Raw genomic sequence first — 17,283 nt, 5'->3', positions numbered from 1 at the left:
ATTAAATTCTTCTCTTTTTGTTCATTTTCCCCACCTAGCAAAAACAGCAAATCCAACTTTTTGCAAGAGGCAATAAGTTTTTATTCCTCAGCTACTTGAAAAGTTGTTTAAAAATAAAAATAGTATTGAGGATGTGTATATAACAAGCTTTATTTACTAATTCATTCATTTATTTTTGTTCATTTTATGTAACAAAAATTTTACAGCTTCTTCCAAGTGCTAGGTACTATTCTAGGACCTTTGAATATATAACGGAACAAAGAAAGTAAAGATCCTTGTGGATCTTACATTCAAGCTAAGAGAGACAGACCATAGATAATCAACATAACATATATATTATACATACAATATTTTAGAAAGGGATAAGTGTAATGGAAAAATAAGGTGGAGCTGAGAAGGAGGGGATAGATAGATCTAGGGATGGGAGTTAACAATTTTAAATAAAATGATCAGGTTAGGCCTTATTGAGAAGGTGACATTTGAGTAAAGACTTGAAGCAAGTGAGGGAGTTAGCTATGTAGATATTTAGGAGAAGGGCATTTCAGGCAGAGGGAATAGCCATTGGCAAAGGCCCTAAGGCAGGAACATGCCTGGTGTGTGTAAGGGCCAGCAAAAGGCCAGTGTGCCTGGAATTGAATCACTGAGGGGCAGGTTGTCAGATGTGAGCTCAGAGAAGTTGCAGAGCAAGGAGATGATCGGGGATATGGAGGTAAGGTGCTGGAGTGATGGAGGTTTGTGAGGAATGGAGCTAGATGAGCTAAGCCTTAGTGTTGTAGGCCATTGGAAGGATTTTGACATTCACCCTAAGTGAAATGGGGAGCCATTGTAGAATTTTGAGCAAGTGATTGATATAATCTGACTTAGTTTTAAAAGGTTCCTGTTGACTTCTATATTGAGAATAGACTACGAAAGCAGAGTACCAGTTAAGAGACTACTACTATAATTATAGTCTAGATGAGAAATGATAGTAGTGTGGGCAGGCAGCAAAGAAGGTAAGAATTGCTTAATACTGAATGTGATTTTAAAACAGAGTTAATAGGATTTGTTGATGCATTGGATATGGGGGATGGGAGAAAGAAAAGAGTCAAGGATGACTTGAAGATTTTTTTGACCTTAGAGTAAGATAGAGTTGTCATCAGTTGACATGAGGAAGATTTTAGGAGGAAGATCAGTTTGAATTTGGTATGTTACATTTGAGATGTCTTTTAGACATCTAAGAGGAGATGTTGAAAAGGCAGTTGGAGTTTAGTGGAGAGAGGTCTGTACTGTTTGGGGCTGCTTGGCTTAAAAATGTTAAATTGGAAATGGCTGATGATACTTAAAGCCATGAGATCAGATGAGATCATGAGGGAAGGGAGTGTAGAGAGAAAGAATAGAACAAAGGGCTGAGCTGTGGGTTACAACAAAATTCACAGAATATTCTGTGCTAGACATAGGTTCCTTCCTTGTGGAAGGTTACCTAATGTTGAAGTATTTACAACCACTTACTTTATTGCCTCTGACTTAGATAGGTGGGATAAACAAATCCTGCTTTCAATCCCAGCTATCTCTGTATTTGTCATTTTCAGCTAATCAGAACCAGTCTATAAAGGTTTGTTTTCAAGCCTTTCACAACTCAAAAATAATAATTGGAAAGCACTGATCTTAGCTAACAGAAGGGCAGTTCCTTTCCATACTGTAATCACATCATTGACCTAAACTGTGAGAACCAAGTATTCTTGGAACAGATCTGGTGTAGTGATTACCACTCACAAATTCATTGTTCTGTAAAACTGGATATTGTCAGAACAGCTGTGGACATTTAAAATACACTAAAATTGATAAGTGTCCTTTGGAGATTGGTTTTATGGGCCTAGAAAATGTTTAGAATACTTTGGATACTGAAACAAAATCAAAATTTTCTGATGAGGTTAGAAGATAGGACTCTTGCAATGATGTTGTCTCATTTTGCCTTTTATTGTGGAGAACTTCAGATTCAATATGATCTTAAGACTATTTCTGGAGTGATTACAGTAAGTTACATGTACCTCTCTTCAAATCTTCTTCTCAGCATACTTTTCCTTTCCTATTAGCAGTCCAGTTTCTTTGTAGGAAATTGCCTTTCACTCATTGAGAGTGGTCTTGATGGGATGATAAATCCAGATACCTGTCTATTTTAAGCTTGGTTTTTTCAGCCTCTTTTTAAAAATTCTTTGAATTTCCCCATGTTTTTCCAACAAATATCCATTTTTCCTTAACCTAGCCAAAAGTAGTTTCTGTGGCTTACAACAAAAGAAATCTAGCTGATATACTACACTAGAGGTACTATTCAGGGAATTGCTGTTAAACTCACTTGAAGACTTTAAATTTTTATCCTTCTTTATGGAAGAAAAGTTATTTTAGAAAATTAATTTATATAAAGCAAATAAAAATTTTGTACTGATTTCCAGTATCAAAACAGAGATAGAGTCCCTTAGAAACTTTTCCAGTGCAAAATAGACTACTTTGGGAAGGAAGAAAGAATATAATTCAGTAGTTCTGGAATTGCTTTGGAGAAACTTTCAAAACTTTGTAGTACTTTCTTTATTCTAGGTTTTGTCCTTTGCAATTATTTCTCAATTGTATTTACCTCTGATTATAGAAATTTTTAGTTGTAATTTTACTGTTTTCTTTTGACATGTATATTTACTATACCTAATAATGCTAGGCTTCATTAACATATTTTGCCTGTAGACTTAATTATACTTAATTTCCTTGTATATTAAAATGAGAGGATGGACTTCATAATAGTAATAACGTTACTATTATGAAGGTTTCATTATAGTATTTAATGTTAAGTACAATCTCATTCAATCTTATTTTATTTTCACAGAATCCTATGTTCTTCTACGTATAATCTCCATGATTAAACTGAAGTTTAGAGAAGTTAATTCGTCCAAGGTTTCATAGCTAATAAGTTGGAAAGCGAGGTTTGACTTCATAGCTCTTGCTCTTAATCTTTTATGGCTCTAAGGTTGTTTTCATTCATTCATTCATTCATTCATGCAGTAAGTGAATACTGAGGCCAGTCATGTAAGCGTTGTGGGCCATGTTAAGGATTTTTATTTTTAGTGTGATGGGAAATCATTGAAAGATTTTGAGTAGGGAAATGATAAGAGTAGATTTATATTTTTAATCATTCTGGTTGCATTGTGGAGAGTTGAATGTGATAGGAAGGGAGCAAGAATGGAAATAAGTAGACCAGTTTGGAGACTGTTGCAATAGTCCAGGTGCGATTGGATGGTGGCTTGTACTAGGATGGTAGTTGGAAAGGAAAGGAACAGTGTTTAGAGCCTGGTAGAGGTGATCGAATTTAAAAATGTTTATAATTGGTAAGGTGCAGATACTTAGACACCAACCAATCAGACCTGGTGCTGACTTTAGGACTGGGGCAGGATCCTGGATGAGCCATGCTGTGCCAGGCATTACCCCTTTAGTTGTCTTTTGCGGCGAGTCTGGATTATCTCAGAGGGGCAAGGGGAACTGGGAAGGGGAAGGCCTGGTACCTGCAGCAGCATCTACTTAACAGTCAGTGAAGCATTTCCATGTTTTAACAGTTGGAAAGGCTGTATTCCTGCATACGTAATGAATGTCAGTCCAGGATTTGTTGGATATGGGTGTGGGAGAAAAAGAGAACCCATGAATAGCTCCAAGATCTTTGCCCTGAGCAACTGGGTAAATGGAAGTGCCGTTTACTGAGATGGTAAACACTGGTGAAGGAGCAGATTTGGAAGGGAAAAAATCAAGATTTTAGTTTTGGACATGTTAAGTTTGAGAAGATTATGAGACATCCAAGTGGAAATGTCATGTAGGTAGTTTCATTTTGAGTCTGGAATTCAAGAGAGATTGTGAGGATGGAGGTATAAATTTAAGAGGGATGAGTATAATTCCACTTTGGATTGTAGAACAGTCTCAAAAATTTGTCTCACAGTAGCCTGTCACTAATGCCGAAAGTTTCATCATTAGAAATTCATTTATGCTCTTTGGATTAACCCATGGAAAAGGTAGCATATTAAATCTTTATGAAAACCCACTGTAATGTGAATTAGTTTATTACATCTTTTTCAAGACAGCTGTGATCTGCTTACCTTGAGGAGATTCCCATATTGATTGATAAAAGTTATGCAGGGAGAATTATGCAGAGATGTTCCATAACAGGACAAATAATGAAGTGGTAGGTTTTTCATGGATGTGTTTTTATAAAAAGGGAATCTTGGATGGCTTTAAATGATATTTAATGGGTGGTGAAGCCTTTGTGTGTATAAAGTGTTCTCTATAGTTATTTGTGTTTTAAATTAATATTCAGTTTATAAATTTACATTTTGAATCATTTTAGTTATGAGTGCAGAAAACTACAAATTAAGATATCTAATTTTCCTTAAACTTTTAAGTCATATTCATAAATCTTTCATTCTGTTTATAAACTTATTAATTTAGAGTAAAATAAAGACAATCTGCAGAGTTTGCTTATAGACCATTCCTTCTAATAACTGCTAGAAGTTACATAAAATAAGGTAGTAACAAAGAGGAAGAATTTGACTGCTGGTTTGCATAGAAAAGTAGATATTTTAGATTATAGAGTAAAAATTAAAAAATCTCTAAAATCCAATTTCTTGTATTAAATAACAGTATTTATCTGAAGTTAATAAATAAAATAAATTTAGTTATTAGCATTAGTTTCCTATAATTGCTGTAACAAATTACCACAAACTTGGTGTCTTAACACACATTTATTAATCTCTTACCATTCTGGAGGTTAGAAGTCTGAAATATGTTTCACGGAGCCCAAATCAAGGTGTTTTCAGGGTCACACTCCTTCTGAGGCTCTAAGAAAGAATCTGCATCCTTGACTTTTCCAGTAATAAGAGTTTCAATCCCTACATTCATTAGCTCTTTTCCCCTACTCCATCTCTAAAGCATGGAGCACAGCATCCTGCTTCAGTGGTAATATTGATTTCTCCTTCTGTAGTCAAATCTCTCTTACAAGGACACTTGTGATTACATGTAGAGCCCTGCGCTCTAGAGCCTGCGAGCCACAGCTACTGAGCCCGCATACCACAACTATTGACGCCTGCGTGCCTACAGTCCGTGCTCCGCAACAATGAGAAGCCCGCGCACTGCAACAAAGAGCAGCCCCTGCTCACTGCAATTAGAGAAAGCCTGTGCGCAGCAACGAAGGCCCAATGCAGCCAAAAATAATAAGTAAATAAAATAAATAAATTAAAAAAAAGAATAGATACCTAAAATACCTAAAATAAAAAAAAAATAGTACAAAGAATACACAAATGCCCTTTACCCAGATTAACCTATTTTTTAACATTTTACCCTTTTTGCTTTATTATTCCTGATTTAAAATAAATCTACATTTTTCTTTTTAAGAAAACAAGATATAGCATTCAGACCAATTAGGTATACCTCTTATGTGTAACGTCCATATGATCTTATTTGTCTTCAGTTAAGTTAGAGGTTGGTAAACTTTTCTGTAGAAGGCCATATAGTAACTATTTTTGGCTTTGGGAATTGTATGATATCTGTTGCAACTACTCAACTCTGCTGAGTACTGCAAAAGTAGCCATAGATAATACTTAAATGAATGAGCATACTGTGTTCTTAAAAAACTTTATTACAAAAACAGGTAGTGGGTTGGATTTTGCTCATGGGCTGTTGTTTGCCAACCTGAGTTAAATGAGTTCTAAGTGGTTTAGAATTGTAGTTTAACTTTTTTAAACAAAAACCAGTGAGTTCCTTTAATTTCTTTGGTTACCAAGGAATAGTTCACAGTCTTTTCACTCAAAAGTTATAAAGTTTTCTATATTTGATTTAAAAGATTGTGTTGTTATCCAAGAGATAATCTAGGGTGCTATCTAATTTGTACCTGAAAAATACAGAGTCATAGAATGTAAGCATTGAAAAGGACTTGGAAGATGAATGAATGAATGCATGGGTGAGTGAACAAATGAGAAAATAAAAACTGTAAAGGCTTATATTTCTGAAATTAGGGTCTGTTTGGAAGCTTTAAAATTTTGTGATTCAGTGATAATCCAGAACTTTTTGATATAAGCAAACTTAACATCAAGTGATTGATCTCATAATTGTGTAAAAATGCCACTTGATTGCAGTGCCGGCATTTGTGTTGACTATTTAGTTAGGACCAAGTAGTATCCTTATTGCAGGCTAAAAAGAATATTGAAGAGTACTGATACTTTTGTGATAAGTGAAGGTCAACAGATGTTATGGCATATTATATGGATAAAAATGGTTTGTAAAAGATAATTGAAAGAAAAGTGCTGGGAGAATTATGTTGTCAAAATAATATAGGTATCTTAAAGTTGCATAAAAAAGGTGCTATGGAATTGATATCATTTTCCACTTAGTACCAATGATTTACTTTGAGCAGAACAACACCATCCATCATTTTAAGCAAAAATTAATTTTAATGATTTTATAAGTTTGCTTATATACATAATTTATACGTTTATGTTGGTTTTATATTTATAAAAGAACTTTAAACATAAGGACTTTATTTCTAGTTTTTGTTTAAGCATATTAGTTTCATTAGAATTAAATTAATCTGTGAGCCCTTAAATTTGATGAAAATACATTTCCTTTAGGAGCATTCCTTCCATAACTGAAGTTTGAGAAACACTGATCTAGCCTAGCCTGCTACATTTTACAGATGAGGAACCAAGACTCATGAGTAACATCATGAACGTGGATAGGAAAAGGCAGTGTTTTTAACTTGGAGTATTTACGTTATCCTGCACTGATTAATAGTTTTTATTTTATTATGCATAATAATTTTTTCTGTTTGAGAATAATAAGCCTTTCTACTGATGCCAATTTTGGTTGTTCTTCATAAGAATGATGCTAAGAAAAAATGTAATTTTATTTTTATATTTCTTTAATAGTTTACAATTTATGAATGCTTTAATTTCCACTGTCTTTAAAAAATTAAATATTTATAATAATCCTTAGGAGGTAGATTGTTATTTCTGTTTTATAGATGAAGGCTTGATGATGGCAAAGGTAAGCAGACTTTCCCAAGGTCAGACTTTTAGTAAGAGACAGAAGTGGGATTTGAGTACATTGTTTTCTCTTCTAATATCCTATTAGCATACTGAAATAAATCTGAAATTTATATCATTTAAGTAATTCTTTCAGACTGTATTATTTATTTGAACGTATCCAAGTCTGATCTGAGTGTATAATTTTTTCCTCTGTAAGCATTACATTTGCTTTTAGAGTTTTCCCGTAAGTTATATTTCAGACCATTTATGTACATTATATTTATTAATACGATGAGCATTGGATTCTTAAATTCTCTTAATCCATGTATTCTATTTCCACAATCTAAGGTCTTTGTTTAATGCATTGTGTTGTTTGATTTTTTTAAATAGGTCCTGATTGTTCTTTGAATGTTCCTTCCACTGAGTCTTACTGGATTCTGCCAAATGTTAAACCCTTCAGTCCTTCTGTAGGTCGGGCTTCCCATAAAGCTGTTTTACATGGGAAATTTATGTGGGTGATTGGTGGATATACTTTTAACTACAGTTCTTTCCAAATGGTCCTGAAGTAAGTTTTCTTTTTTTTTTTTTTTCAGACTTTCACAGTCTAATTTTTAAGCTGGATATTTTTGGGTAATAAGACTATCCTAAATGCCTTATGTTATTGATATACAAATTTATGAATGATTATTTTTGTAATAGTATCTGTTTGCCACATAGGACTGATTTGAGAATATATAAACTCAGTGTATCAATAAGTTATTTGTCATTGGGCATATAGGTTTGTTCTATATAGATATTTCATTAACTTTCTAGAGTACTTTTAATAAATTCTGAATAAGAAAATATTAACTTTAAATAAGCCCAGACCAGGCCAAGCCTATATTGGGCATTATGAATACTGCTACCTTTTATTTTTTCAGAATGAAGTATACTTGCTTATATAAAAGTACTTTCAGTTTTTCTGCAAATTTTAATTTACCTAAACTTTTACTTTGCATTTACTTTACAAGCTTTTGTTGGGAGAACAGTGCCAGTATTATAAGATAGGTTATGCATTTACTGTTGACTCAATAGAGATTGTCCTTTGCATGATTAGATGACAAGGAGAACTGCATGGATGCTAGCTTTATCTGATTTTTTTCAGCTGATAATTTTATTTTATGAACTATTCAATAACAGAATAAAAGAGGAAATAAGAATAATTTGATTATCAATGTTGTTTTCAGGGGTGATATTCATAATATGTAACAACTGATGCAACCTGGGCATCAACCAGTTGGAACCGACCCTGGACAGTGTACCATAAAGGTGTATACCCAAAAGGGTTGCCATATTTAGTAGATAGATATACAGGACACACAGTTAAATTTGAATTTTAGATCAACAGTGAATAATTTTTTAGTATGCGTAGGCCTCGTAATTTTATTTTATTTTTTGGTTTTGTCCCAAATATTGCATGGATCATACTTATACTACAAAATTGTTGTTTATCTGAAATTCAGGTTTAACTGGGCATTCTGTATTTTATCTGTAAACTCCAATTTCTGAAAATATTCGTCCTATTAATTTTGGGGATTAAAAAGTTCTGTGTATAAGAGGAGATTGCTTTAAAACTATGATTGAATAAGACTGGAATTAAAGTATGAAATAAAATAAAATAAATTCTGGAGAGAGGGAGGAAGAATTTTAGGTAAATATTTAAGTGAACAATTAGAATTCTGTAACACAATAAATGAAGGATAAAATATAGTAGAAAGAATTGAAAGAGAGTTGGTAGGATTAAAATGAATTGTTAAGATATGCAAAGAACCTGAGGAACCGAGAGTTAAATGTGGAAAAGAAAAGGAAATTAACTATGATTCATGAAAATGAAAAGGTTGTGAAAATAAAGAACTTTGGATTAAATTGTGGTATTTGCGAAGTAGAGTTGTGAAGACAGAGTATAGTTGTCAAGGAAACATGGAGATCCTAAAAGTTTGTGTTCTGTACAAGTTAAATAGCATATTTTAAATTAAGTGATGAATTTTACTTGATAGTCTCCTAAACATATATTTTCCATTTGAACCAGATAGTTTAATTTTTTTTTTTTTGTCTGAAACCTGGTTCTTTTGGTTACAGTGTTTATTTAGTTTTATAGTAAACTAGAGGTATCAGCTTAGAAGTAATCAGCAACTTTGTTGCTGTTTTCACAGGTTAGAGAATATTTTTTCATTTTTCTGAATGTGGTTTAGTTGTAGGTAAGGATGTTTAAAAGCTTTTAGAAGTGATGGTGTCAGTCATAAGTTGATTTATCTTCTGTAGTAGAATTTAATTGAGGTGTAGATGTTATGCTTAAGACAAATTATTCAGTAAATAATATAAAAGTTTTGTATTAGTGTCTATTAAATTAGAGAGTATTTTACGGAACATTTATACATGGACATTAGAATTAATATGTATTCATGGGCATAGCAAATTGTTTTGAACACTTACTTTGTGCTTAGTACTTGGGATCTATCAGTGGACATAATGAATATCCCATCTTTGTGAAGTTAGTGAGGAAAGACAGGCAATTAGAAAAAAATGGAATTAGCATGATAAATATGAATATTATAAATAAATTATATATATGCACATATATTCATATATAGATATAGATAGATAGCAAGATAGGTAGCAGGGGTAAGCAAATCAGGAATGCCAAAGAGGAGGGAGTTGCAGTCACAAATGTAGTGATGTAGGCTTCATGGGAAAGGTGAGAGCTGAGCAAAGACTTGAAGGGGTCAGACATTGGCAGCAAAGAAAGCCAGAAAAAAGCCTTACGGTAGGAGCTACAAGGAGGCCCAGGTGACTTTAAAAGTGTAGAGGAGCTCACTATTGTTTAGGTTAATCAGCCGGTTCAGAACAAATTAACTCCGGTAATAAATAGCCTAGTCAAGTTATTGTATATTATACATTCTGATGATTGAATCCTAATTTAGACTAGGTATATCTTGAATGAGTCTCTATTAGAAATTTCTAATATGGTATATGAAATTATGAGTTTATACTAATTGTTTTTGAATTTAATGAATATTTAAATACAAGAAAGCATATGCAAATTACAAAACTGAAAATGAATCTTAGCTTATGAAGTTATTTTTTTTTCTTGTTTTTAGTTACAATTTAGAAAGCAGTATATGGAATGTAGGAACTGTATCAAGGGGACCTCTCCAGAGATATGGGCATTCTCTTGCTTTATATCAGGTATGAATCCTGCTTTAAATTTTAATATTTTTTTTTCTTTTTTTAGACTTTACCTTAGAGGAAAAAATACTAAATCTCAGATATATTTCAAACATTTAATAAGAACAGTAGATCATATGAATCACAATAACTTGAGATGTCAAAGACTTTTATACTATTTTAGTAAAAAAAAAAAGAGATTTTAATACAGTCCTCCATTGAACATGAGAAGAAATGAAGGTTGAGTTTTTGTCCATGATATACATTACAAAAATTTACCATTTTAACCATTTTTAAGAGTAGAATTCATTCAGTGGCATTAAGTATATTCAAGTTGTACAGCCATTACTGTTATTTTCAGACTTCTTTCCATCTTGCAAAACTGAAACTCTATACCCATACAGTAACTCCTCATTTCCCCCTTTCCCCAGACCCTGCAAACTACCATTCTGCTTTCTGTCTCTGTGAATTTGACTATTCTAGGTACCTCATGTAAGTGAAATCATACAGTGTTTGTCCTTTAATGACTGGCTTATTTCACTTGGCATGGTGTCCTCAAGATTCATCCATCTTGTAGCATGTGTCAGAATTTCCTTCCTTTTTACGTCTGAATAATGTTCTGTTGTATGTATATATTGCTCTGCATTTTGTTTATCCATTCATCCATCAATAGATACTTGGGTTGCTTCCACCTTTTTGGTTATTATGAATAATGCTACTATGAACATGGGTATACAACTATCTTTTCAAGTCCCTGATTTCATTTCTTTTGGATAGATAGCCAGAAGTGGAATTGCTGGATTGTATGGTAATTCTATTTTTAATTTTTTGAGGAACTGCCATATTGTTTTCCATAGCAGCTGTAACCATTTTACATTCCTACCAGCAGTGCACAAAGGTTTCAATTCCTCCATATCCTTGTCAACACTCGTTATTTTCCTCTTCCTTCCTTCCTTCCTAACTTCCTTCCTATATTAGCCATCCTGATGGATGTAAAGCAGTATCTCATTGTGGTTTTGATTTGTATTTCCTTAATGATTTGTGATATTTAACATCTTTTCAAGTGCTTATTGGCTATTTGTATGCTTTCTCTGGAGAAACATATATTCAAGTCTTTTGCCCATTTTTAACTTTTTTTTTGGTGTTGAGTTGTAGGAGTTCTTTATATATTATGGATTTTATCCGCTAATTGGATATATGATTTGCAAATATCTTCTCTTATCCTGTGGGCTATCTTTTCACTCCATTGATAGTGTCCTTTGACGGGCAGGTTTTTAATTTTGAAACAGTCCAATTTATCTGTTTTTTCTTTTATTGCCAGTGCTTTTGGTGTCATATCCAAGAAATCATTGCCAAATCCAATATTATGAAGCCTTTTCCCTATGTTTTCTTTTAAGAATTGTGAAGTTTTAGTTCTTAGGTCGTTAATCTATTTTGAGTTAATTTTTGTTTAGGGTATAAAGTAAGGGCCCAATTTTTTTCTCTTACATGTGGATATTCAGTTTTCCCAGCATTATTTGTTGAAAAGACTTTTTTCCCCATTAAATGGTCTTGGCACTCTTGTTGAAAGCATTTGATCATATATGCAAAGATTTATTTCTGAGCTCTCTAGTCCTTTGATCTAGGTCTGTGTTTATTCCAGTACCACACTGTTTTGATTAGTGTAGTTTTGTAGTAAGTTTTGAAATGAAGAGATGTGAGACCTCCAGCTGCAGTCTTGTTTTTCAAGTTTGTTTTATCTATTCGGGGTCCCTTAAGATTCCATATTAATTTTAGGATGGATTTTTCTACTTATGCAAAATGTCATTGGGATTTTGATAGGGATTGCTTTGTAATCAGTTATTTTTATGTATTTGTGGGGTTCATAAATTTAGCATGATTAAAATCAGGCTACTTAACTGGTTTTTATTTTGAATCAACAAAAATTCATGTATTTTGTCGACTGTGACTACACTCTTCAAATCAGAACTTATATATTTTCTGTGCTTGTTTAAGAAAATTTGGAAAACACAGGAGCAATGTAAAGAATAAACTACCACTGTTTTTTGTTATGCATATACATGTTTAAGAAATTAAATAAAAATCTCTCTATGTACATATGTATGTGGATATATGCTTCTTTGTTTTCTTTCAGTTTTGTTTTTTAGTTTTTTGATTTATTTCATTTTCTTGTAACAGCTTTATTGAGATATAATTGGCATACGATACAATTCATGTGTTTAAAATGTACAATTGAATGCTTTTTAGTATCTTCAGAGTTGTGCAATTATCTCTTGCAGGTTTGTCAAAATTGCAGTGTTGGGTAATCAATTTTAGAATATTTTCATCACCTTGTAAAGAAGTCCTGTACCCTTCAGCTGTCACCCCAAACCTTCTCATCCTCCCAGCTTTAAGCAATCATGAAGCTGTTTCCTTTCTCTGTAGATTTGTCTTTCATATAGAAATGAAATTGTTTACTATGTAGCTTATGACTGGCATGTTGCAGCATATATCAGTACTTAATTTTTATGGTTAAATAATATCTATTGTATGGATATTTTACATTTTGTTTATCCATTTATCAGCTGATGGGCACTTGGGTTGTTTTCCCTTTTGGCTATTATGAATAATGCTGCTATGAACATTCATGTATAAGTTTTTGTGTGGATATATTCTTTCATTTCTCTTGGGTATATATAGAGTTGAAGTTGCTGGATCATATGGTAACTGTTAACTTTTTGAGGGACTTTCTGACTGTTTTCCAAGGTGGTTGCACCATTTTATAGTCCCACCAACTTTGTATGAAGGTTCCAACGTGTACACATCCTCGCTAAGACTAGTTAATCTGTCTTTTTGATGATAGCCATCCTAATAGGTGTGAAGTGGTACCTCATGTTTGATTTGCATTTCCATGTTGACTAATGATGTTAGTCATGTGCTTTTTTGGGTATTTGTATTTTCTTTGGAGAAATGTCTATTTAAGTCCTTTGCCCATTTTAAAATTTTTGATATGTCAGAGTTCTTTATATATTCTAGATACAAGTCCCTTATCAGATACATGATTTGCAAATATTTATTCCACTTCTTTTACTTTCTTGATGGTGTCTTTTGAAGCACAAAAGTTTTTAACTTTGATGAAATCCAGTATATCTTTTTTTTTCCCTTTTGTTTCTTGTGATTTTGGTGTCATATCTAAGAATCTATTGTCAAATCTAAGGTCATGCATATTTAGCCCATGTTTTTTTTTAAGTGTTTTATAGTTTTTTTGGCTCTTACGTTTAGGTCTTTTATCCACTTGAAGTTTTGTATGTCATGTGCAGTAAGGATTCAGGTTCACTCTTTTGCATGTGACTATCCAGTTCTCTTAGCACTGTTTGTTGAAGAGACTATTCTTTCCCCATTGAATGGTCCTGGCACTTTTGCCAAATATCAATTAGCCATAGATATATGGATTTTTTTCTGGACTCTTAGTTCTGTTGATTTGTATGTTTCTCTTTTTGCCAGTAGCATACTATCTTGATTACTTTTGCTTAGTAGTAAGCTTTAAAGTTGAGAAGTGCTAATCCTCCAATTTTATTTCCATATGCATTTTGGAATCAACTTGTCAATTTCTACAGAGAAGCCATTTGGAATTTTAATAGAGATTGCATTGAATCTGTAGATCAATTTGGAGAGTATTGCCATCTTAACAATATCAAGTCTTCTGATCCATGAACACAGGAGGTCTTTCCATTCATTTAGATCTTTCAGAATTTCTTTCAACAATGTTTTGTAGCTTTGAGTATAAGTTTGGAATTTCTTTTGTTAAATTTATTCCTAGTTATTTTATTCTTTTTGATGCTTTTGTAGATTGAATTGTTTACTTAGTTTCATTTTTGGATTGTTCATTGCAAGCTTATAGAAGTATAATTGATTTTTTGTACATTGATCTTTTATTCTGCAATGTTGCTGAAGTCATTTATTAACTCTAATTGGTTTTTTTTAGATTTTTTTTTAAACATCTTTATTGGAATATAATTGCTTTACAATGTTGTGTTAGTTTCTGCTGTATAACAAAGTGAATCAGCTATATGCATATATATATATATCCCCATATCCCCTCCCTCTTGCGTCTCCCTCCTACCCTCCTTTTCCCACCCCTCTAAGTGGTCACAAAGCACCGAGCTGATCTCCCTGTGCTATGCGGCTGCTTCCCACTAGCTATCTGTTTTACATTTAGTAGTGTGTATATGTCAGTGCTACTCTCTCACTTCATCCCAGCTTACCCTTCCCCCTCCCTATGTCCTCAAGGCCATTCTCTATGTCTGCGTCTTTATTCCTGTCCTGACCCTAGGTTCATCAGAACCATTTTTTTTAAGATTCCATATATATGTGTTGGCATACGATATTTGTTTTTCTCTTTCTGACTTACTTCACTCTGTATGACAGACTTAGGTCCATCCACCTCATTACAAATAACTCAATTTTGTTTCTTTCTATGGCTGAATAATATGCCACTGTATATAGGTGCAACATCTTCTTTATCCATTCATCTGTCGATGGACACTTAGGTTGCTTCCATGTCTTGTCTACTGCAGGACAATAGTGCTGCAGTGAACATTGTGCTACATGACTCTTTTTGAATTATGGTTTTCTCAGGGTACATGCCCAGTCGTGGGATTGCTGGGTCATATGGTAATTCTATTTTTAGTTTTTTAAGGAACCTTTGTACTGTTCTCCATAGTGGCTGTATCAGTTTACATTCGCACCAACAGTGCATCTCCACATCCTCTCCAGCATTTATTGTTTGTAGATTTATTGATGATGGCCATTCTGACTGGTGTGAGGTGATACCTGATTATAATTTTGATTTGCATCTCTCTAATGATTAGTGATGTTGAGCATCCTTTCATCAGTTTGTTGGCAGTCTGTATTTCTTCTTTGGAGAAATGTCTATTTAGGTCTTCTCCCCATTTTTGGATTGGGTTGTTTGTTTTTTTAATATTGAACTGCATGAGCTGCTTGTATATTTTGGAGATTAATCTTTTCTCAGTTGCTTCATTTGCAAATATGTTCTCCCATTCTGAGGGTTGTCTTTACGTCTTGTTTATGGTTTCCTTTGCTGTGCAAAAGCTTTTAAGTTTCATTAGGTCCCATTTGTTTATTTTTGTTTTTATTTCCATTTCTCTAGGAGGTGGGTCAAAAAGGATCTTGCTGTGATTTATGTCATGGAGTGTTTTGCCTATGTTTTCCTCTAAAAGGAAGCATATTTCCTTTATGCCTACTTTCTGGGGAGTTTTTATCATAAATGGGTGTTGAATTTTGTCGAAAGATTTTTCTGCATCTATTGAGATTACCATATGGTTTTTATCCTTCATTTTGTTAATATGGTGTATCACATTGATTGATTTGCGTATACTGAAGAATCCTTCCATTCCCGGGATAAACCCCACTTGATCATGGTGTATGATCCTTTTAATGTGCTGTTGGATTCTGTTTGCTAGTATTTTGTTGAGGATTTTTGCATCTATGTTCATCAGTGATATTGGCCTGTAATTTTCTTTCTTTGTGACATCTTTGTCTGGTTTTGGTATCAGGGTGATGGTGGCCTCGTAGAATGAGTTTGGGAGTGTTCCTCCCTCTGCTATATTTTGGAAGAGTTTGAGAAGGATAGGTGTTAGTTCTTCTCTAAATGTTTGATAGAATTTGCCTCTGAAGCCATCTGGTCCTGGACTTTCGTTTTTTGGAAGATTTTTAATCACAGTTTCAATTTCAGTGCTTGTGATTGGTCTGTTTATATTTTCTATTTCTTCCTGGTTCAGTTTCGGAAGGTTGTGCTTTTCTAAGAATTTGTCCATTTCTTCCAGGTTGTCCATTTTATTGGCATATAGTTGCTTTTAGTAGTCTCTCATGATCCTTTGTATTTCTGCAGTGTCAGTTGTTATTTCTCCTTTTTCATTTCTAATTCTGTTGATTTGAGTCTTCTCCCTTTTTTTCTTGATGAGTCTGACTAATGGTTTATCAATTTGGTTTATCTTCTCAAAGAGCCAGCTTTTAGTTTTATTGATCTTTGCTATTGTTTCCTTCATTTCTTTTTCATTTATTTCTGATCTGATCTTTATGATTTCTTTCTTTCTGCTAACTTTGGAGTTTTTTTGGTTCTTCTTTCTCTAATTGCTTTAGGTGTAAGGTTAGGTTGTTTATTTGAGGTTTTTCTTGTTTCTGGAAGTAGTATTGTATTGCTATAAACTTCCCTCTTAGAACTGCTTTTGCTGCATCCCATAGGTTTTGGGTCATCGTGTTTTCATTTTCATTTGTTTCTAAGTATTTTTTGATTTCCTCTTTGATATCTTCAGTGATCTCTTGGTTATTTCGTAGCGTATTGTTTAGCCTTCATGTGTTTGTATTTTTTACAGTTTTTTCCTGTAATTGATATCTAGTCTCATAGTGTTGTGGTCGGAAAAGATACTTGGTACAATTTCAATTTTCTTAAATTTACCAAAGCTTGATCTGTGACCCAAGATATGGTCTATCCTGGAGAATGTTCCATGAGCACTTGAGAAGAAAGTGTATTGTGTTGTTTTTGGATGGAATGTCCTATAAATATCAATTAAGTCCATTTTGTTTAATTTGTCATTTAAAGCTTGTGTTTCCTTATTTATTTCATTTTGGATGATCTGTCCATTGGTGAAAGTGGGGTGTTAAAGTCCCCTACTATGATCGTGTTACTGTCGATTTCCCCTTTTATGGCTGTTAGCATTTGCCTTATGTATTGATGTGCTCCTATGTTGGGTGCATAAATATATACCATTGTTATATCTTCTTCTTGGATTGATCCCTTGATCATTATGTAGTGTCCTTCTTTGTCTTTTGTAATAGCCTTTATTTTAGAGTCTATTTTGTCTCATATGAGAATTGCTACTCCAGCTTTCTTTTGATTTCCATTTGCATGGAATATCTTTCTCCATCCCCTCACTTTCAATCTGTATGTGTCCCTAGGTCTGAAGTGGGTCTCTTGTGGACAGCATATATACAGGTCTTGTTTTTGTATCCATTCAGCCACTCTGTGTCTTTTGGTTAGAGCATTTAATCCATT

General features: G+C 33.3%; 1 protein-coding gene across 1 annotated transcript in view; it reads left to right on the top strand.

Moving 5' to 3' along the window:
• ATRNL1 (attractin like 1) overlaps positions 1 to 17,283 on the top strand; it is a 706,302-nt gene that overhangs the window by 42,145 nt on the left and 646,874 nt on the right. The window contains exons 6-7 of the mRNA XM_007173145.3: positions 7,416 to 7,590; positions 10,163 to 10,250. Coding sequence (XP_007173207.2) covers positions 7,416 to 7,590; positions 10,163 to 10,250 — 263 coding nt within the window. The remainder of the gene's footprint in view (positions 1 to 7,415; positions 7,591 to 10,162; positions 10,251 to 17,283) is intronic.

The sequence above is a fragment of the Balaenoptera acutorostrata genome, chromosome 16, assembly GCF_949987535.1.
Source record: "Balaenoptera acutorostrata chromosome 16, mBalAcu1.1, whole genome shotgun sequence".
Taxonomy (NCBI): Eukaryota; Metazoa; Chordata; class Mammalia; order Artiodactyla; family Balaenopteridae; genus Balaenoptera; species Balaenoptera acutorostrata.
The sequence above is the reverse complement of the archived record's forward strand: the minus strand, read 5'-3'. Positions and strand labels throughout refer to the sequence as shown.